General features: G+C 32.8%; 1 protein-coding gene across 2 annotated transcripts; it reads right to left on the bottom strand.

Annotated features, from left to right (window-relative positions):
• Positions 1 to 987: 987 nt before the first annotated feature.
• LOC115879402 (SET and MYND domain-containing protein DDB_G0284059-like) lies at positions 988 to 19873 on the bottom strand. Of its 2 annotated transcripts, XM_030896230.1 has the most exons (6): positions 19400 to 19873; positions 18137 to 18604; positions 13371 to 13722; positions 8772 to 9134; positions 4203 to 4536; positions 988 to 1262 (listed from the first exon to the last, which is right to left on the bottom strand). In XM_030896230.1, exons 1-6 carry the CDS (start codon positions 19692 to 19694, stop codon positions 1056 to 1058), a joined length of 2019 nt encoding a protein of 672 aa, XP_030752090.1. In that variant the 5' UTR covers positions 19695 to 19873; the 3' UTR covers positions 988 to 1055. The 2 variants fall into 2 exon arrangements, with proteins under 2 accessions (XP_030752090.1, XP_030752096.1); XM_030896236.1 differs by lacking the exon at positions 8772 to 9134.
• Positions 19874 to 22054: the final 2181 nt, after the last annotated feature.

Genomic DNA, 22054 nt, shown 5'->3' with positions numbered 1-22054 from the left:
ATATTTTTGATTAGCTCGTTTACGAGTTATCGCCGATTTCTTTTTAAATATTTCTTCTTTCTTATGGCCCTGTATTTACTTATGAGCACCAGTCAAGGTAAAAGATAACTGTCAAATGAAGTTGTCATTTCAGAAATTTACCTATTTAGTGCTTTATTATTATTGAAAACTCATTCCTACATCGGAAGTCTTAAAGATGTATTTATAAATACAAATTAATACGAGTTAAAGTAAAATAAAGTAATCAATTACAAGGTTAATTATAGTATTATTACAATATTCAATAACTTATTAATTTAGGTACTATTAAATTGTTAGAACTTTAGGATTTAAGAAGATGTTCAAATATTCCTCCATCGACTGCTAGACAATAACCCAGGCGATCATAAAATTCTCTTCTTACATTCGCTAGTTGGTAAACTGAAATTCTATTGCATTCGGCAGAAATAGCATTTTTTAACTCGTCTAGATTTGGATATTTTTTTCCTTGTATATCCTGTTTTTTAAATGGCCCCAGAGAAAGAAATCATTTGGCGAAATATCAGGAGACCTTGCTGGCCAATTTACTGTATGATTTATGCCAATAACGTTTCCGTTAAAACTATTGTCTAAATATTCCCGAACAGCCAGGGTACTATGTGCCGGGCAGCCATCCATTTGGTACCAAACTTCCTGATTTTCCCTAGCGGCATCATGCAAAGCAGGTAAAATATGATTTTTGAGTAGTTCCAAATAAATTTTAAAAAATCAAATGTTCTTAGATAAGACGGCGGACCTCCATACACCTACTCGCGGGCCCACGCAGGGGTCCGCCGACCACCGGTTAAGAAACACGACTGTCCTGACAAATACAAAAGTTAAAATAACAGGTGTAGAAGAAACTATGACAACTTTTTAATATACCTAATATAGTCATAAACATTTATATGATGAAAGAAACACTCTGTATATAATATGTAATGTGTGAAAAAACATCAAGAGTCTAAGTTAGAATTCTAATAATATTCTTTATTTTATCAGTATAACAAATGTTTTAACAATAAATTCATAACAAATTATAATTTGGGTTCATAATCGTAAGCTTTATTTCCAAAATGGAGAAGGCAAACGCGTATCCTTTGCTGGACTTTGACGAAATCTGGATGGGGTGCTCTGGAGTACTTGTAGAGCAATTCCAGGGCTTCGAAGAATTTCTTTGAAGCGTTGTCGAATTGATGGAGACTGAGCAAGTGTTCAGCTTCAGGTAAGATTTCTTCTAGTTTCTAAAATCATCATTAAAAGTATAATTAAAATTGCGTCGACATATTCACCAGGGACGTGCACGAACAAAAGAAAAAAAAAGTCAGTGACGCACATGTTTTTTTTGAAAAATATTCCAGCGATAACCCATATCCACTAGTGATGGGTTGTTATTTGACTATCTGTTATTTTATAACTATTATTTTTAAATAACATAACGCAACCGTTACTACTTCTAAAAAATAACAGATATAAAATAACGACACGTAGAGATCGGCCGCTCGTGAAACGAAAAACGAAGTCGGCGCTCTGCATCACCACGAAATTCTATGCTGCTCGAAGCAATTCCAAAAAACAACTAGTATGGATTGAAAACATGTTATTTCGTCAACCATCGATACAGGCGGCGAGACAACGGACAACGGAGTGGGGAAAGCGCTACGGCGAACGTAGCTGCTTCGGTCGATACCGTCAATGGTCGTATTTACAACAGCTTAAAAATAATAGGATATAAAAGAAGCAGGTTTTTTGAAACAGTTGAGGGCATAACGCCTGGCGGTGGAGATAACAGGAGTGGGAAAGGAACGCTGCTGCATCGGTCGATTGTCGATGGAGGCTCGCAACGGGTTGGAGAAGCAGTCATTTTAGATATGTTGTTTTTCAACCTGTTACAAGTATAACAGGGCGGCGGACGAGATAATAGGTGTGGGAAAGGAACGCTGCTGCATCGGTCGATTGTCGATGGAGGTTCGAAACAGGTTGGGGAATAACGCATCAGTTGTTTTAGATACATTCTGTTTCAACCTGTTACGAGCATAACGGACGGAGGTCGAGATATTATGGCGCTGTATGTTCAGTACTTACTTATTAAGTTTCAATATTTAGGTATTTATTTATTCTGAAAAATCTTCAGAATAATATTTTAAGATTTTTTAAAAATGTATACAGGGTGTTTTGAAAAGTCTGGTCATTGATTAATCACGATCCTGCTTAAAGCCCTTGACGTAAAAAGCTGATTTTTGGAAAACGGATTGACTTTAGTGTGTAGAGGTTCGATAAGAAGGAATTTTTCAAAACTCGAGTTCTAAGGGGGTGAAACTACTCTCAAATATTAGAATATTTTTTATTTAAAAACCGGTGAGTTTTTCGGAAAAACTCTTAAAACACGTATATTTTATTATGTTGTTTTACATATTTTAAGATTTTTAAAAATATATACAGGGTGTTTCATAAAATATGACCATTGGTAATCACTATTCTGCTTAAACTGCTGGACGTTTAAAGCTGATTTTTGCAAACGGATTGACTGTGGGGTTGAGGTTCGATAAGGAGGGGTTTCTCGAATCTCAAATTCCAACAGGGTGAAAACGCCCCTCAAATATTACAATATTTGTTATTTAAAAACGGTTAGTATTTCGGGAAAACGCCTGGACACGCATAATTTATTTTGATTTTTTTACATATTTTGAATTTTTTAAAAAATCATACAGGGTGTTCCAAAAGTTGAGTAATTGATTAACCACGATTCTGCTTAAACTGCTCGACGTTAGAAAGCTTATTTTTGGCAAATGTGAGAAAATTTTATCCAGTTTGTATGTTAATGAAAATTCTTGTTTTGCTTTATCATCACAATTAGAAATTATTAATTCGACGCGAACGAAGTCGCGGGTACACGCTAGTTTACGTGTAAAATTAGTTCGAACTCTAGTGTGTAGTTGGTTTACTTATGAAGAATATACTACACATTTTCTTATATTGCTATTTTTTGACCGCAAATGGTAAAATCATAACTAAGAGCTTCTCGCCCGTCGAGTGAGATGCACCCTGTACACTGCTACGCAATTCAGGATCTACGCGGATCGAGGGGCAGGGCGTAGGTAGATCGCAATGTGTAGGTATAGACGAGTGGCGGAATTTTGGCTTTTTTTATATCGCAATTTGTAAACAGCGCTTATTTGTAAACAACCACAGTTTTTAGAGAGGTATTTTAGATAACAATCGATATTTAGAAATGTTTTGACACCCTGGAAATACTACCACCGAGCACGTCATTGTTGCAAGTTGCAACTGCGTTAATAAGCCTGGCGGTGACCGTCTCATACTCTTTCAGATATTTAGCAGTAAAATAAAGAAACCTGTTATTTTTAAGCTGTTATTTTAAGCTGTTTTTTTATAAATAACTATAACAGTTTCAACTGTTATCTAAAAATAACAGTTTTGCCCATCACTAATATCCACGTCCCTGATGAATTTATTGACACTTTTTTAGAATTAAAATATGTAGCACTTATAGTAACTTTTACCCTCAAAATTTCATTCGAATCACTAAAGTACTTGAAAAAAAATTATAATAAATCGAAAGATTATTAACACTTTAACACCGTGTAGCTATGAAACAAAGCAGAATCCAGGTTAGATTACAAAATTTTTGTTTAACATTTCAAAATCAAAACTTCATAATTTGGAAATTGTTGAATTTAGGTACCATTGCGATAAAAAAGGAATACAGCAAAATATGATTTAATCTGCTGGTCTATAATAAAATATTTTTAAAACTTGAAAAATTGCCCATTTTTAGAAGGTAGGTAAATTTTTTATACTTTTATTTCGCCACGTATACCTACCAATTATTCCCAAATTCATGGTAACGCCTAAAAAGTTAGGTGGCATAATTGTATTGTTTTCATAGTGACGACGATATCCACTTCTCGATATCCTTATAGAGCAGGAGTTCTATCTGGGACTACTAATTCTTGTACTACTTTTTTTTGATCGCAATGGTACATTATGTGTACTGCAAAAATTGTATTTCACAAAGCATTTTTATTTGTTTTGAGCCACTGTATGAATAAATCACAGTGCAGTGGTTAAAAATTCTCATAAAGTGAGTAGCACACTTCATCCATAACAGTGATCTGATATCCTCTTAAAAGCAGCCAAAAATATTTTATTTTTCTACTTACCATTAAACCCTTCAAATTAGGAAATATACCGGTGGTATTATGACAGTAGGGACAGTTCAGAAAAGGATCGTCAGCAGGATCCACAGTAAAGGTAAACGGACAACCGTCAGTTATGCACGGAATCCTAAGCACAGCTTCGTTCATTTCCTTGAACAGAGGCCACATTTCCATGCAGGGTTGACAAAGGCACTCGAAGTAGTAGTTTTCCTTGAGTTTGGCCTGACGACTTTCCAGTGGTTCGGACATGTACAGCGGGCCATAATTTTCGTAGATGATGTCGTCAGCTTTGATGGGTTTAATGGCCTTGACAATCATTTTGTTTCTTATATTATATCTGAAAGAAAACTATGAATTATAATTATCTTCATAATATATCATCTGTTATACAGAGTGTTTAGTAAATAAGTGTAAGTCTTTTAAGGGATGGTAGATTTCAGGAAAAGAAATATATTTTGTATTTTATTATTTTTAAAATAAATTAAGAATAATCGAGTTATTTAACTTTGAAAATTAAAAAAATAATGTTTATACTGGGTTGTTCACCACATACGACACGGAGTATTGTAGCTAAACGATTAGATATTTAGAAATTGTAAGTTTTGGGTTCGTTGAAGGACTATTAGATTTAAAAATATTTTTACAAGATATATAGTGTCCCAAATAAATAAAAAAATATCAAAGTTGTATTTTTTTAAATGGCACACCCTGTATATTATTACATTTTTAGTTTCTACGATTAAAATAAAGGTAAATCTGATTAAGGTTTATTACACTTAAACGTTACCGTTTTTAAAATATTTTCAATTTTGTGAAATAGCATTAAAAATTTTAAGGCTTCATTTCTACAAGGGTATCAAAGTTTTTAAAACTAAATATTTACTGAAGTTTATTTATTGATCAGTTATTGTGTTGCAATAATAAAAATTATACTACCTTATACAGAGTGTCTAAAAATTTATTTTAAATAATTACTAGCTTTAAACGGCAATAACTTGTTTAATTTAAATGGAACCCTCTGTATATTTTATGAGAATCAGATGCATAATTTAATTGTCTATCAAATTGTATTATACCATGTTTTACCTATCTCTTCAAGTTTCCGTGGAAACTGTATTTTCTTGTAATTTAGAACTCATTTATCAATATACCCATGGAATACTGACATTTTAGATTATTTTTAAAGATGTACCAAATTTTTAAAGAGTGCAGATACTAATATTGTCAATATAGTTCGTTTATTTCATTAAAAAGTAAAAAAAAACTGTTTAAATATTTGTTAAAGAGGACCAATTAATATGATTCCAGTATTCAAACTACATTAATTTACTGTTTGCGTTGATTAATAATAATTGCTCTAAATACTATAAAACTGAATTTTGTATGTGATATGTATTAGACAGTGTGGTATAAAGTAACACCTTAAAAATGATATTTCATTTTTTGAAAAATGCTTATTTATAACAGAGACGTTCATTTTTATAACTTATTATTATATTGATTTCTGATTCAAATCCACATGTATTTAGAATAACTTATTAACGAACACAATTAAGTATGTAATTAATTATTATTTGGGCGGAAATAATGGTGGTATATTTAATTAATGGTATACTCTTTTATAAAGATTTAAATAGTTTTCTTTATACAAATGGGCTAGTAATATTATCGTTTTGCTAAAAACGATAATATTACTAGCCTGTACATTTTGTACATTTGTTGTTTTAAAAACAATCTAAAATGTCAATATTCCATGGGTATATCGATAAATGAGGTCTAAATTATAAGAAAATGCATTTTCTGTGAAAACTTGAAGGGATAGGTAAAAAGTGGTATGATACAATTTGATAGACAATTAAATTATACATCTGATTCTCCTAAAATATATAGGGCGTTCTAGTTAAATTAAACAAGTTATTACCGTTTAAAGCTAGAAATTATTTAAAATAAATTTTTAGACACTCTGTATGAGGTAGTATTATTTTTATTATTGCAACACAATTACTGATCAATAAATATACTTCAGAAAATATTTAGTATTAAAAACTTTGATACCCTTGGAGAAATGAAGCCTTAAAATTTTTACTGCAATTTCACAAAATTGAAAATATTTCAAAAACGGTAAGGTTTAAGTGTAATAAACCTTAATCAAATTTTTCCTTTATTTTAATCGTAAAAACTAAAAATGTAATAATATACAGGGTGTTCCATTTAAAAAAATACAACTTCGATATTTTTTATTTATTCGGGACACTTTGTATCTTGTAAAAATATTTTTAAATTGTAGCTCTAATAGTCCTTCAACGAACCCAAAACTTACAATTTGTAAAAATCTAATCGTTTAGCTACAATACTTCGTATCGTATGTGGTGAACAACCCTGTATATAGGTACAGTTTGAGAACCGCCCCAGATAACATAGTATCTGTGGTAAGTACTCAAGGTGTTTCAATATACCGTGGACATAGAACTACTACGTATTTTTGGGATCAAAATATGTTTATTGGGCATAATTTACATTTATACAAAAATGCTTCGTTTGTCCGCTAGAGGGTATCAAACTTTTCGGTCTCTATGTTTTGCTAAGTGCTTTAACATCCGGCTTTCAAAAAAATCAAGAAAATGTACAGGAAGGGTGAAAACTATCCGCAACCACGCACCCGCGACCTGCATATATTTTAGTAAAAATATTTTCCAGCTCTACCGACGACATATTTTCTTTTCGTAAAATGGTCTCTCTAACAAATGGTACTTATGTAAAATGGTATTTACCACATTTTTTGTGTCTCTTGTAAAAAAACGCCACGCATAATTTTTGAGATTTAATTTTCCAAAGCAGACGTACAAAATATACAGGGAGTTCCAATAGTCTGTGGACACAATTGCATATATTATATCTTTATACGAAAGTGCTTCTTTCGTCCGTTAGAGGGCATCAATCAAACATAAACACGAACGTTTATTAATTTAAAATGTATTAATATTTTTAAGCTTTTTATGAAACTTACTGTCAACTATTATTTGTGATACTAACATATATTTTTACCAACTGGATTATTAAGGCATAACATATTTTATGGGCCTCTATACCTTGACGTGACAAAAAAAAGTTAGCTTTGGAAATATTTATTTTCCTCAAAAAGTATGCGCGGTGGCATTTTAATGAGACAAAAAATGTAGTAAATACTAGAAGAACCATTTTACAAAAAAAATCTATAGTCGGTTGAGTTGGAAAATATTTATACTAAAATTTATGTAGGGGGTGGGGGTAGTTTTCATCCTCCCTGTACTTTTTCTTGATTTTGGTAAAAGTCAAATGTTAAACTACTTAGCAAAACGTACATTAGCATAGACACCCAAAATCTCATTTAATTCGGAATAACGGTTCTTAAAATATTTGAAAAAATGTGTTTATTTTCTTAAAGTTTGATGCCGCCTAACGGACAAACAATAAAGCACTTTTGTATAGAGGTAAATTATGTCAAATAAAAATTTTTCTTTTGCGAGTTTTAGTGCCTACTCCTTTTGAAAGCAGGTATGCTCTGCATATGGGTTACCTCTGGAACATTATTCTAAAAAAAGCTGTACTTTTCTTTCTTGTTAGCATATGTGTATGTCATTTAATGCCAATTAAAAGTTACGTCTTGATTTTTTGTCGATTTTTGTCTCATTGATAAAATAGCAACAACCTAACCTAACCTAACCTAACCAAAACAAACCTCCAGACACCAATTTTCATCCAAATATTGACGTTACTTCAGAAACTATTTGGAAAAAATCGAAATAAAAATAAAATTTCTACACCCTGTATCTCCGAAACTAAGCATTTTAGGACATACATTTATACGAACTTTTTTACTTATTTTTATCTGCAGAATATGCTGACAATGTTTCCGGAATACAGTTCGGACCACCCTGTATATTAGTTACTTTTAAGAACTCCAAATCCATCATCGACCAAAGTTAGGTACACTATTTTTTGAAACCTTGTATATACTATGTTATCTGTGCTCTTGCTAACAAATCTTAAGAGTCTATTATGCAGTACTTTCGGGTCGCTCTCAGGGGCGGGTAAAACGGGTGTGTGGCCAAAGGAAATATATTAGTAGTATATTTCAGAAATCTGCCTAAGGCTTAGCCCGATCCTGTCCTGTTAAGCCACACCCAAAATTCCAAACACACGTGCTTTGATTAAGGCTTGATTGAGGTTTGCAGAGCTTCAGCATTTGTCATAAAATAGGGAGCAATTTGTTACAAAACCATATAAAATATATATCACTGTAATCACAATACTTCAATCTATTTCCGTATTGTAACGGAATTTTAAGGAATATTTTGTTGATGTTTGAAATCTCTCTCCATCAAAATCTTAAAAATAAAGAAGTTGTGTGTGTGCTACAATATGGATATAGTATAATCATTTATCTTTAATTTCCTTCTTCCTTTATGTAAAAATACCGAGCCAGTTTTACAAAAAACGTTAAATGCCGAACGTTTATTTTGCTACTTTTTCGGACTACTGAAATGGACTCTTAACTATTAACTATAAAGCCGCTTTTCTTTAGTTATTTACCTGATAACACTAGGGTCACAAGAGTGATTGAACATGGCCAAAGTAGGATAGACTCCTGCTCCAATGGCTGCGTTCTCGTAACCTGTTACAAATATGTCATTATTATTGACATCATCGTTACAGTTTTGCAGTTCTGACAGTTCGTGCGCGTTAAACTGAAGTATCTGCAGGTGTCTTAGAATCAGGGCCCCTATAAATATTTCGTCCTCGCTGAGAACATCCTGTTTTTTGTCACCAAAATAACCACTTAGTTTTAGTATGTTTACTAAAGAAATTGCAATGCTCGCGTAATGGACTAACTCTTCTTTTATTCGTAAAGTTTCATTACGACAGAGGAAGAATAGATTGTCGTAGTCGTCAGACCTAGAAAGAAAACAATTTTGTTCTTTTTGAGTTTTTTATTTTACAGGGTGTTTCAAAAAACATGTGACAACATGTGAGATTACTCACGTAAAAATAAGATATAGAGTATATATATATATATATATATATATATATATATATATATATATATATATATATATATATATATATATATATATATATATCTATATATATCTGTATATATATATATATATATATATATATATATATATATATATATATCTATATATATATATGTATATATATATATATATAATCTGTATATATATATATATATATATATATATATATATATATATATATATATATATATATATATATATATATATATATATATATATATATATATATATATATATATATATATATATATATATATATATATATATATATATATATATATATATATATATATATATGTATATGTATATATGCTATATATATGTATATATATATATATATATATATATATATATATATATATATATATATATATATATATATATATATATATATATATATATATACCGTATGATCGAGAAAAACGTCGTCAGCGATAGCTATGGAATGAATTTCGTTCTGTTGAGTTTTTATTTACAGGGTATTTCAAAAAACATGTCAACATGTTCATTTCCCAGCCAACTGTATACGCCGTTTTTTCGATATATACGGTATATATATATATATATATATATATATATATATATATATATATATATATATATATATATATATATATATATATATATATATATATATATATATATATATATATATATATATATATATATATAGAGTATATATGTGGAGTTAAATGGAAGAGCAGAACATAATAATTTATGTTCTGAATTTGGCTCCATTTTCCACTGAATTTGTATTATTCTGTTATGTTCATATCATTGTGTTTATTATATAATTACTTGCTCTTGTATTTATTTTTGTGGGAAATAAAGACAATTACATACATACATACATACATATATTCCTTATATAAATATAGGTCTGATTCTGCTGAGCTCAAGGGAGTTAAAGTCTTCATTTTTTTTCGATTTATTATAATTTTCTTCAAAGTGCTTTTAGCGATTCGAGTGAAATTTTTAGGGTAAAAGCACAGTTTAAGAAATTATATTCCTTCAACTTAATATTCCTTAAACTGTGGAAAACGTTACTATAAGTGCGACATATTTTTTATATTTTTATTGTTTAAAAGTATCGACAAATTTACCAGGGACGTGCATATGCATGGGTTATCACTGGAATATTTTTTCTAAAGAGAACTGTTCGTCACTGTCTTGTTATTCTTGTTAGCACAGTTGTCTAAGCGATTTAATGCCAGTTAAAATTTGTCTGATATTTTGTCGATATTTTGTCTCCTTGATGAAATAAACATAATTTTATTAATTTGCCTTAATCCAAGACAAAATAATTAATAAAAAAAATTAATGTCATTAACTGGTCAAAGTGTTAAATAAGATTACCTCATCAAAAAATATGAAAAAAAGTTCCTATAGTAAACGCCACGAATGTTTGGGAGTGATTCATAAAAATTCATAAAATTTAATTCCAGTGCCGTGGTGTTTCAAGTCATATAATAATCAATATATAATCTGTTGTAATATGTTGTTTTAACTGTCAAAGTTTTGTCAAAACATATATTTGGTTATAAATATAAAATGGAATGCCCCATTGGTCGCACTGCAAGCACACCAATGGACAGACGCACAAAAACGAATCAATCAAAGAAACGCGATATAGTGTCGTCTTTGTCAATCACGCTAACATTTTAGAATAAGTAGGAGGAGCGCAGGCAGATGATTAGACTGGGCCTTTAAAAACCTACGTCTGCGGTAAAAATTTACGTTTTTGTTGTATAAATGCTTTGAATAAGAAGACTAAGGAATCAAGAGATAATCACTATCCAAACATTCATGCGTGGTACTATATAAACAAGGACTCTAAATTGGGGATTTAAAGTGACAGTTCTGTTTGACGATTCATTTGACACATATAAGTTTACTATATAAACATGGATGCGGAAATTTCATAGTTTTAAAGTTACAGGATTGTTAAAACTTAATAATAACTAAATATATAAAATATATAAAAAAATATAAACTAAAATAGGTTTTTTGTAATTATCTTAAATACCATTATTTTTTTTCTTGAATTTGCTGTAGGTAGCACTGAACATCGCTGTTATAAATGTTAATAAAATTTAGTAATAAAATAGATTCAATAAATAACTTATTAATTTTATTTTTATCTCAATTTATTAATTGTGATTAATAAAATTGCGTTTATCTCAGTAAGGAGATCGAAATTCACAAAATGTCAAGACACAAGTTTTAATCGGCATTAATAATTTTGCTAACAAAAGAAAAAAAGTCAGTGGTGCACATGTTTTTTTAGAAAAATATTCTCGTGATAAACCATATGCACGTCCTTGGTGAACTTGTTGACACTTTTTTAGTACTAAAATATTATGTAACACTTGTAGTAACGTTTACCCCCAAAATATCATTCGAATCGCTAAAAACACTTGGGCGAAAATTATAATAAATCACACTTTATGTCAGTTTAATAATATTGTTACGTTTTTCGTCGGTTTCGTGTGGATAGAAAGTCTAATTTATTTAAACACAATTTATTTTACACTAAGTAACAAAACAATAACGATAAAAGACTTAAAGAACTATTTACAAACTATTTATAACTATTTATCTAGAAGGAATTTATTTTGAATTTAGCGCGGCAACTGTACGCGTCTGTTTGCTTCTGTCCTCCTCAGGCCCCAGGCGTCGGATTATATACCCACAGCTAAACAATTCTCGAATAATCCATTAGATCATTAGGTGCATAGAGAAGGTTTAGAATGTTCTCGTACGTACTCCTCCATTCCAGTGGAACTTGATTGTTCTCGAACGTTCGAATGAATCATTACGGTGTCTATTCTTTAATGCGATATTAAGGTTATATGGGGGCGGGACATTTTAGTTAGGTTAGGCCCAAGAACAGTTAACCTAATATGACTGCTCATTCAGCCAAAAGTGTCCGCCAGCTGCACGCGAAAACTAGTCGCTTTGTGACGTCATTGTAGTCCTTGTCATGGTTATTAGTTCTTATCCGGCAACCAATAATACACACACGTGCATTATTGGTTGCCGGTTGCAAAACGTTCATTATTTAGTTTATTTATTTAAACACCTTATATGTATGCAGTATAGAAAATTAACTGTATAAATCGTATTAAATACTCGGATAAAGCATTTTTAAGAACAGCAGTTCCCAGCATCACCTTTTGCAAGCATTCTTTTTAGAGTACTTGCATATTTTGCTTTAAAATAATTAATAAAAAAAATCGTAGGCACTTAGTAAGCACTTTGTCACAATCCACAACACAAAATGGACGTATTTATACACTATATAGCTCTAAAAACTTTGAAGACACCTTTTTCACTTTTAAAATTGACAAAATAATTAACTCAAAATTTCTCAGCTGTTATTTTTATAAGTTTACCATAGGCAACTAATAATACACATTATCATGACAAGGACTACAATGACGTCACAACTGTCAGCTGAAGCGCGGGAAGAGGCGAACGTACGTCTTATGAGGATGAGCAATCCTATTAGCTTACCGTTCTTGGGTTAGGTATGGTTTGGTTTGGTTTGGGAAAGTTTTTTTCAGGGAAAATATGTAAATAAAAAGGACTTTTTAGGTTTTAATAAAATTTAGTAATAAAATAGATTAAATAAATAATTTATTAATTTTAATTTTATTTCAATTTATTAATTGTGATTAATAAAATTGTGTTTATCTCAGTAAGGAGATCGAAATCCACAAAATGCCAAGACACAAGTTTTAATCGGCCTTAACTATTTTGCTAACAAAAGAAAAAAGTCAATGGCGCAAATGTTTTTTTTTAGAAAAATATTCTCGTGATAAACCATATGCACGTCCTTGGTGAACGTGTTGACACTTTTTTAGTACTAAACTATGTAACACTTTTACCATCAAAATATCATTCAAATCGCTAAAAGCACTTGGAAAAAAATTATAATAAATCGAAAAAAAATTAAGAACTTGATTTAAGCTACGAAACCAAGCATAATCGAACTATGTTGATATATGAAAAATAGATCTTATTTTTACATGAGGAGACACTCTCCACGAGAGATGGCACATGTTTCTTGAAGCACCCTGTATAAACCTACCTGTACACTTTCTTCCTAACAACATTCTTTTTGCAGGAATCTTTCATGTAATCCTTCAACTTATTTCTTTTGTCCAGGAAAAACTTCAAAGGTTTCTGAGTAATAATCCTGAGGGCCATCAAACAATTCACCGATGCTCCGTTTTTGAATAGAACCTTTTGGTAGCCACACTCGATACCGTGGAAAGTCTTGGTAGCCATCCGGCTACAGTGAGTGCTACAGAAAATGATATCTGAGCAATTGGGACAGGCTATGGCCAATTCTACGGAAGCTAAACAGTTCTGGCAATTGGTTAAGGCGTGATTTGAATCTACTACCGAGCAGTAGGGTGTTTCTTCTACCAGGGTTGTTCCTAAAATGAGATAATAGCGTGAAAGTATGATTAAAAAGTTTTATTATTAAGCGTGGTTTTTATGGTTGTGGAAAAGTTTGAAAGTTGTAGATAATGATGAATCATGAAATAAATTATCATTTTGAACTGAAATTGTCTTTAATTTTGGGTTGGGTTGTAGTAGCAAATTAAAAAAAAAATTAAAAAAATAAAAATTAAAGTAAAAGTAAATTTCATACTACATTTTGGTCATGTTAATAGTAAAGCAGCATTAAAAGCTATCAACTCAGTAACCATCAATTTGAAGTTGGTCAAAGAATATCTGCAGAAGCTGAAAAAATTAGGCAAAGAAAATTAAGTCCTCCTACTCTGGGTGCCATTCCACCAGTGGCGTAGCTACCTAGGGGCTAGGCGGGGTAGTGCCCCGGGGCCCTCAAGCTCAGAGGGCCCTCGAATCCTTACCAGAAATCTCGATCGAACTGAACTTTTGGAAATTTCTCCCATTTTCAAAATAAATATAACAGGTTGCAACCCCACTTTAATCATGACATTTCAGTTGAGAGAAATTCAAAAGTTATGCCTAGGGAATTCCCCTAAATTTTTTCTGTAGGTTGGCAGTGTTGTCAATTTGACGGATAGTGGTATGTGCGTTTTATGTGAACGACATCAATTATGCATCCAAAACATTACAAAAATGCGACATCAATTTGGGCGAGGCCGAGGCGAGTAAAGTTTTAGCAGAGACCAAAGCAAAGTTGTAAATTTATAGAAATGATTTCGAATTATTCAAGTGCAAAGCCAGTGAAACTACAAGAAAATATGGTATTAATACCCATTTTCAAGAAAAAAGGCAAAGAAAAGTTAAAAAACATTTTGATGGATTAGCTGCTGTTCGCCGATTTCCAAACCGAGAAAAAATATTTAAAATTGAGATTTTCAATAATATACTAGATACAGTACTATCTCAATTAGATACACGTTTTATTGGTATGTGTGCAGTGTGTCATATATTAAATTTTCTTACACCAACATTTTTATTACATGTTGATGAAGCAACTTTATTACAAAAGTGTGACGAATTCCAAAGAAAATATTCAGATATAATAGGCCCGAGTTTTTCACTTCAATTTACTAATATTTACCACCTAGCTTTACCTCAACTAACTCAAGCATGGACTGTTCACCAATTATGTAAGGAAATAGTGAGCAAATATGGAGTCCTAGAATGCGGCCTAACTTAACTAATTCCTGTCACTTTTGCAGCAGCTGAAAGGTCATTTAGCAAATTAAAAATAATCAAAAAATATTTAAGAAATAATATGGGCCAAACTCGACTCCGACATTTATCGCTAATAGCAATTGAAAACAAAACCGCATCAAGCCTGGATATAAACGGAGTCATTGATACTTTTGCGAAAATTAAAGCTAGGAAAAGATTGTAAATGTAATTGTTATTTAGTCAGTTGGTAGGCCCGAACTTTATATAATAAACCCTTGAATCTTCTCTATTTCGTTTTATTAGCCAAACCTGCACCAAGTATTAATTGTAATTTATGTTGTTACTGTTTAATATTTTTATTACCTGCCCTGCAGTGGAAAAAGAGCTTAAGTAGCTTAGCATTTTTAAAGTATTTGTATATTTCATATTTTTATTAGATAAAACCTAATCAGTTTACATAGCAGTGGGGCCCCATCTTATAATTTGCCCCAGGGTCCTTGGTTACCTAGCTACGCCACTGCATTCCACCAAAGGATAGAAGTCAATGAAAAAGCGAACGATCTAGCTAGAAAAGGAACTAACTGAAATGACCAGAAACGTTCTGCTTCCCAAGTGGAAATCAACTTAAAGAGGAACTCAAGAACATCCAGCTACAGTGAGTGCTACTATTGCTAGTATTCGAATGAGAATCCTCCAACGGCCTAAGACGCTCGAAGAAATTTTTCAGGACTTACGACCGAGAAAAATCAAAGATATTCCTTGATTTGAGTGAAAACAATCTACTGACAGCTGAACAACACCATGCACGGGGCTTTTAACAGGACCCTATCTCCTCAATGAATACCTCAGTAGACTGAAGATAAGAAACAACGACGAATGCGGATTCTGTGGGGAAAATGGGGAAGCATCAGAAAGCCTCATCACTGAGTGCACCGAGACGATAACCACTCGTGCCATAAACTTTGGTACGACTGATATTGAAGATTGGAGAACTAACCTCTCTAAAACCGTGTCTGGCTTTTCTTAAAATCCCGAGACTGTATGATGAGTTATAAGAAGTTATAGGGAAAAGCCACATTAGGGTTCAGATATAGGGTTAGATATAGCTCGAGTTCTCAACAACATGCTAAGTAACCGACATATTCAAGTATTTCTGGGAGAGGGCACAAGTAAATCTAAAAAACTTAACAACGGGTTACCCCAAGGCTCCGTTCTCGCACCTCTCTTATTCGATTTATACATCTCTGATCTACCAGATACGCAATCTAGAAATTTTTGTTACGCAGACGATATAGCCATAGCAACTGAGCATGAATCGCTATATCAAACCAAACCAAACCAAACCAAGAAACGCTGACAAAGGATCTCGAATCCTTGAATGCCTATTTCATAAAATGGAGACTTCAACCAGGTGCAAATAAAACACCACTCTGCGTAATAACAAAGATCCAAAATATCTGGGGATTACTCTAGACCGTGCACTGGTAAAATCAGAACACGAAACAACATTATACAAAAACCTTGTGATACTTCTTGGGCTGCAAAAGTAACAACACTTCGGATCTCCGCCCTTGGCCTGGTATTCAGCGTGGCAGAGTATTGTGCACCCGTGTAGTTGAACAGCCACCACATAAATCTCGTAGACAGGTAGCTGAACAACACCATGCGGCTGATTACAGGGACAATCAGATCCACACCTAATTACTGGCTTCCAGTTCTGAGTAACATCCTACCTCCAAATCTATATACGGAGAAACGAGGCTCTTAGAGAATTTGATAAAATTATAGCTACCCCAACGCTCCCTGTTCATGAAACACTTCCTGCTTTACGAATAGACTGAAGTCGAGAAACCCATCTTTGCGAACAGCTGAACAACTAAAAAGCATTACTAACTATAATTCTCGAGCATCAGTGGCTTCAGGTAATGGCCGATGCGCACCTATACTCCTGGTTCGAAAGTAACTATTGCCAGACACCCGGTACGGATCTAAACCGGAAAAATGGTCAACTTTGAATAGGATACGCTCTGGTCATGGAAGATGTGCGGATTTCCGTTATAAATGGGGTAAAATACCTTCCCCAGAATGTGATTGCGGATCCCCTCACCAAACCATCCATCACATAACTAGAGAGTGAAACCTACGCGTTTATGGTGGAGATTGGAGGGACTTTCTGGAGGCTTCTCCAGCAGCTTTAGAATGGATAGGCCATCTAGATGTTAATATATAGTGTTCGTATATTTTTTCGTTTTATGTTGTCTTTTTATCATATACTTGTTTTTTTATATTTACATTGTAATGTTTTCATTTATATTGAGTTTATTTTATGTCTATGTTTAAGAGTCTGATTTTCTTCCATGTATGTGAGCCATACGATAAATAAATAAATGGTTCAGAACCGGGAAATCCCGGTACCGAAAGAGGACTTGTCTTTTGAGACATCAAAGAACCGGGACTCAAATTTATTAATTCTCGGTTCTTTCGGTACTTTCGGGACTCTGTAATAATAATTAAAAACATATTTTTTGTTACGTGCGAAGGACTTTTGATATTTTCTAGGGGTCGAAATCAAACTCTTCTAAATAAGTAATGATGCTATTTTTTATTGTTCTTGCTTCTTTTCTCTTTTGAAGTTCCTATAATATTTATTATGTTATGTTTTAATAGATATTGGCATTATTAATTCAATATTTTAGGGCTTTTGTCTCAAATTAGTTGGTTCTCTCAGTTAAGTTGGTTTATGTTGTTTGATGTGAAATTTAAGTTACCTATACATTTTTCTTTACTTGTATTCATGTTAATTTTTTCATGACTAATTACTTAATAATTTGATATCATTAAAAATCTCAACTTTTTATCCATTTTGCTTTAAAAACCCATCCCTTGCTTTCTGATTGATTAACTGCACCACATTGAACAAAAATTAGCACCGAAAGTACCGAAAAAACCGGGAAATCCCAGTACCTAAGAGGCGCGGTACCGAAATTCCCGGTCCCGAAAAACAGCTCCGTTTCCGCAAACCCTAGCACAATAGGTCTATAAGGTCGAGGTAGTTAATTTCAAAAGATTAGACGTATAGTTAAACAGTTAATATTAAAACTGTTTTTAAATCAGGAAAGTGTCTTAACTCACAGAACATTCTTGTTGAATAAAAAAGAATACTATTGAACAATGTTTTTTGCTTTAACTGAACAACTCTGCTGAAAAGAAAATTACCTGCTGGGATGTCTTCAATCGCCATAGCATACCGACCCTGATAACTGTCCTGTTGTATAGCTATTTTCGGAATAGCAGCTACAAATTCATCCCCACCCCTGAACCTTTCTTCGAAAAATACAGGTTCCAATTCCAACTGTTTCTTCTGTTTGGGATTCACACACCTACTTCCTTGCTTCCTAAACTTTTCTATTTCTTTCATTTTGTCTTCGACTGATTTTTCATCTAGCTTGCTGTTTTTCAGGCTGTTCTCAGCTTCGTCGTAAGCCTCATTGGCTAGTTTCTTGTTCTGGAGCTCGTCATAGCATCGGGCTTTTCTCAGCCATAGTTTGTAGTGAAGATGATTGGGGTAATCCCCTATTTCCGTTATGTAGTCGATGTCATCCAGGACACGTCGGTATTTTTGTAGTTCGAAATTTGTAGCGCTCCTGTTTGATACTAAAATGGTCAGGAGTTCTCTATCTTTAACTAAAACATAATAATTATATTTATAAATAGGGAAACCCAAACATTTCCAATTTTTTTGTAAAATATGCACATACATGAGGAAATGTTTTACCCAAAATATGTATAGGGTGAGTCAACGATAGAATAAAGTCTATTACCTCATTTGTTTCGAGGTTTACAAAAAATGTTAAATATAAAAGTTATAGGGAAGGTTGATACACATTTTAAAATTATTATAGAGTCTACAGAGCTCTTCCAAGAAGTGTGGCGGGTATAACATATGTTTTTTTTAAAGCAACACCCTATTTTTTATTTTTATTTTTATTCTGTGTAAAATTCTTTTAGTTAAAAAACATAATTTCTTGATAATATAGCAATATAGGTATTAGATTAAATTTACAAGAAAGAAACCCCAGAAAAGATCCGGTGGTCCTCAAAATTTAAGTAAAAATCATTTTTCTTTTTGAAATTTTTGAAGTAAAATAACTCGGTTATTTTGGACTTATTTGAAAAACGGTAAAGAGAAAATATGTTTCTTTTTATCGAGATTTACCAGCCCTGAAAATATTTGCACTTATTTAACACTCGCCCTGTATAGGTATATTTTTGAATTATGCAAATATCTTAAAATAAATCTGAAAATACGTTTAATATGAAAAATATGTAAAATATGCTCTATATTATTTGGATTTCCCTAATGGATCAAAAACAAGAAATCTGAACGGATCTATTTTTGAACAAGACACCTTGTATTTTTTAGTACATGTAATTATGTCCCTAGCTATAATTTGATAAACACCACTTTAAAACACTTACCAGTTTCTTGAGGACACTTAATAATCCCTTCATTGTAGCACTTTAACGCGTTTTTATAATCTTTCCTGCCAAACAATTGATTTCCTTCAGATTTTTTCGACTCGGCAACCATATAATCCTTTCCAGCATCCTCTGGAATGCCAATGGACACCAGTTTGGCAATGTCCTGCATGATCCTGATCCTGGAAATGTCATCCTTGGCCGATTTGAAGGAGTCTACGTCCTCGATGGTGAGATTGGCGATGGCTTTTTCGCAAAAAGCTCGAAAATCGGGAGGCGGCCCCGCTTTTTGCATCGTTGTTGTTTATCGAAAACCGGCCTACTGTATTTTATGTCAAGCTATTTTCGTTTGAGCTATTAGCGTGCGTGTTTACGCTCAGATCCAGGTTTAGAACATATTAGGTTTCGTTTAAAAGTCTATTTATACCTCTAATGTTCTTATTATTAGTTGCTGCTCATTGTTTAATATTCAAGGGCGATTCTGTCAAAATTTCCCTTGTACCTTATTTTCGCAGGAAATAAATAATAATATAATGAGTTAAAACAAAAAAGGTTAATTATAAAATTGGAATATTTTTGATTAAAAAAGTGAGAAATAAGCAGTGGAGGCGCGCGGCTATATTACGCTAGAGGTGGGAATTCTAGTTCCTTGGGAGGAACTAGTTCCTTAGTTCTAGTTCCTTCAGAGGAATAGTTCCTCGAACTAGGCCTTTAGTTCACAATAGTTCCCGACTTTCCCGACTAACATTGACATCCCCGTTGCTTGCTAATGGGTTTCGTTGTCAGTCAGAACTATTCACAGTATGATCTGTATAATTTTTATAATGTACGAAACATAACGAGACGTGTAATTGCGTAGCTAAAAACATATAGGTAAGTTTTATTGCAGATAAAAAAAATTAAAAAGGAAACTCAAATCAGAGTTTAAAAAACTATATCACAAATCAATCGGAGCAAATAATACAAAAACTTTAAGAAAAATTGTATTTTTCCTCACTTTAAGCTTTTTGTTTTTGTCTAAAAATTCAGAATATCTACTATGTTTTATAAGATACTATTTCTTAATTTTAGGGATCTAAACTAAAACATTCCCATAAAAATATTCAAAGAACAAACTAAAAATCAAAAACAGTATCTACGACAATTTTCTGTAGTAATTAAGCCGGCTGTGGCAATAGACAAGGCCGAATCTATCGTCGTCGCCTTGTTTATATCTCGGATCTGCCGACTGAATAGATTCCCGTGAACTAGTCTTTTATTTAGTTCCTCTAGTTCCTCTGAGTCCTCCCGGTCCGGGACAGGTAACATACGGCTAGCACTCTCCACTCCCGCCTAGCATCGGGCTACAATCGCACTGACCGACCCATACGTCAACTAGTCTTTTATTTAGTTCCTTTAGGTCCGGATCCGATAACATATGGCTGGCACTCCTCACTCCTGCCTAGCATCGGGCTATGATCGGGCTGGCCGATTCGTACGTTAAACTAGTCTTTAACTTAGTTCCTCTACTTCCTGTAGGTCCTGATCCGATAACATACGGCTGGCACTCCTCACTCCTGTCTAGCATCGGGCTACGATCGTGCTGGCCGATCCGTCGCCATCGCATATTATTATATATCGGTCACAGTCTCGATCCCGGAATAGGTTCTGAGGAACTAGTTCTTTGAGAAAGCGGGAACTAGTTCCTTTCATTCCGGGGTCGGAATAGTTTATTGGAGCTAGTTCGTTCACGAACTACACATCTCTATACTATGCCCAAAAATAACTCTTTTTGAAGATGACTATTTCCTAGTAAACTGGTTAGAACCTAGTGAACTGAACCTAGTGACTTCTTACTAACAGCTATTAAATTGGAGGATTTGAAGGATATGCTGTTTTAATATAATTTTTTTTTTAATTTATTAAGTAAGTAATTTTGTTTCAAAATACACACTTTTATGCAGATGCCTAATAATGTTAACGTTCAAATAATTATTTAAGAAGAGAAAACATTTTGAACCTAACCCATAATTCGTATTTATGGTGGTTTCCAGTAATTTTGTTAAATTATATGAATATTTTCGTTGACTATTGGTTTGAAATAAATATGACGATGTCCTCCAATGAAAATGCGAGTTCAGTGAAAAAACTAATGCTTTAATGGCAAATGATTCCGCGCATTTGCCGTTTTCGCTTTTTTGCCAAGGGAGACTCCTTAAATTCAATAGCACTGCTTTTGTACTATACAAAACCACTGCAATTGGGGTAAATTCATCATGCATTTGCCTTGTTATGCCATTCAGGCAAATGAATTACTTTCACGTCAAATTTAAGAGTTTCAAATTAAAATCCATGCTTTTTTGGCAAATCGGATTTTAGCAGAAAATTATTGCATTTGGGCCAAATTTTGCGTGGATTCAACTTACTCCATTTATTGGAATGATATGCTTTTATCTCCAATGTCAAACTTTTCAGCTGAAAGCAATGCTTTTAGTAGCAAGTCGGCGCTCTTGGCATAAGTAGCCATTGTTGCCTATATTTGCGTCGTGACGCGATCAACCTGTTACGTGCGTGTTTTTTTTTTTTGGAGTAAGTAAAAATTCTAAATTCTACGTGCGTGTTAGTATTAGTATCATCGGCATCAGTCCTTTTGAACAACCAGCAAGTGGTGCGTGT

This window comes from Sitophilus oryzae, unplaced genomic scaffold (genome assembly GCF_002938485.1).
Source record: "Sitophilus oryzae breed Bouriz unplaced genomic scaffold, Soryzae_2.0 scaffold_1067_pilon_pilon, whole genome shotgun sequence".
In the NCBI taxonomy this organism is placed as follows: Eukaryota; Metazoa; Arthropoda; class Insecta; order Coleoptera; family Curculionidae; genus Sitophilus; species Sitophilus oryzae.
This window is presented reverse-complemented; position numbering and strand designations above follow the sequence as displayed.

Excerpts from the sequence above, each read along its gene's own strand:
- LOC115879402 (XM_030896230.1), bottom strand. The coding sequence starts at position 19,694 with ATGCAAAAAGCGGGGCCGCCTCCCGATTTTCGAGCTTTTTGCGAAAAA. Across the intron at positions 18,605-19,399 it reads TAAGTGTCCTCAAGAAACTG|TTAAAGATAGAGAACTCCTG; the intron begins GTAAGTGTTTTA and ends ATTATGTTTTAG. Across the intron at positions 1,263-4,202 it reads CTAATTTGAAGGGTTTAATG|AAACTAGAAGAAATCTTACC; the intron begins GTAAGTAGAAAA and ends TGATGATTTTAG.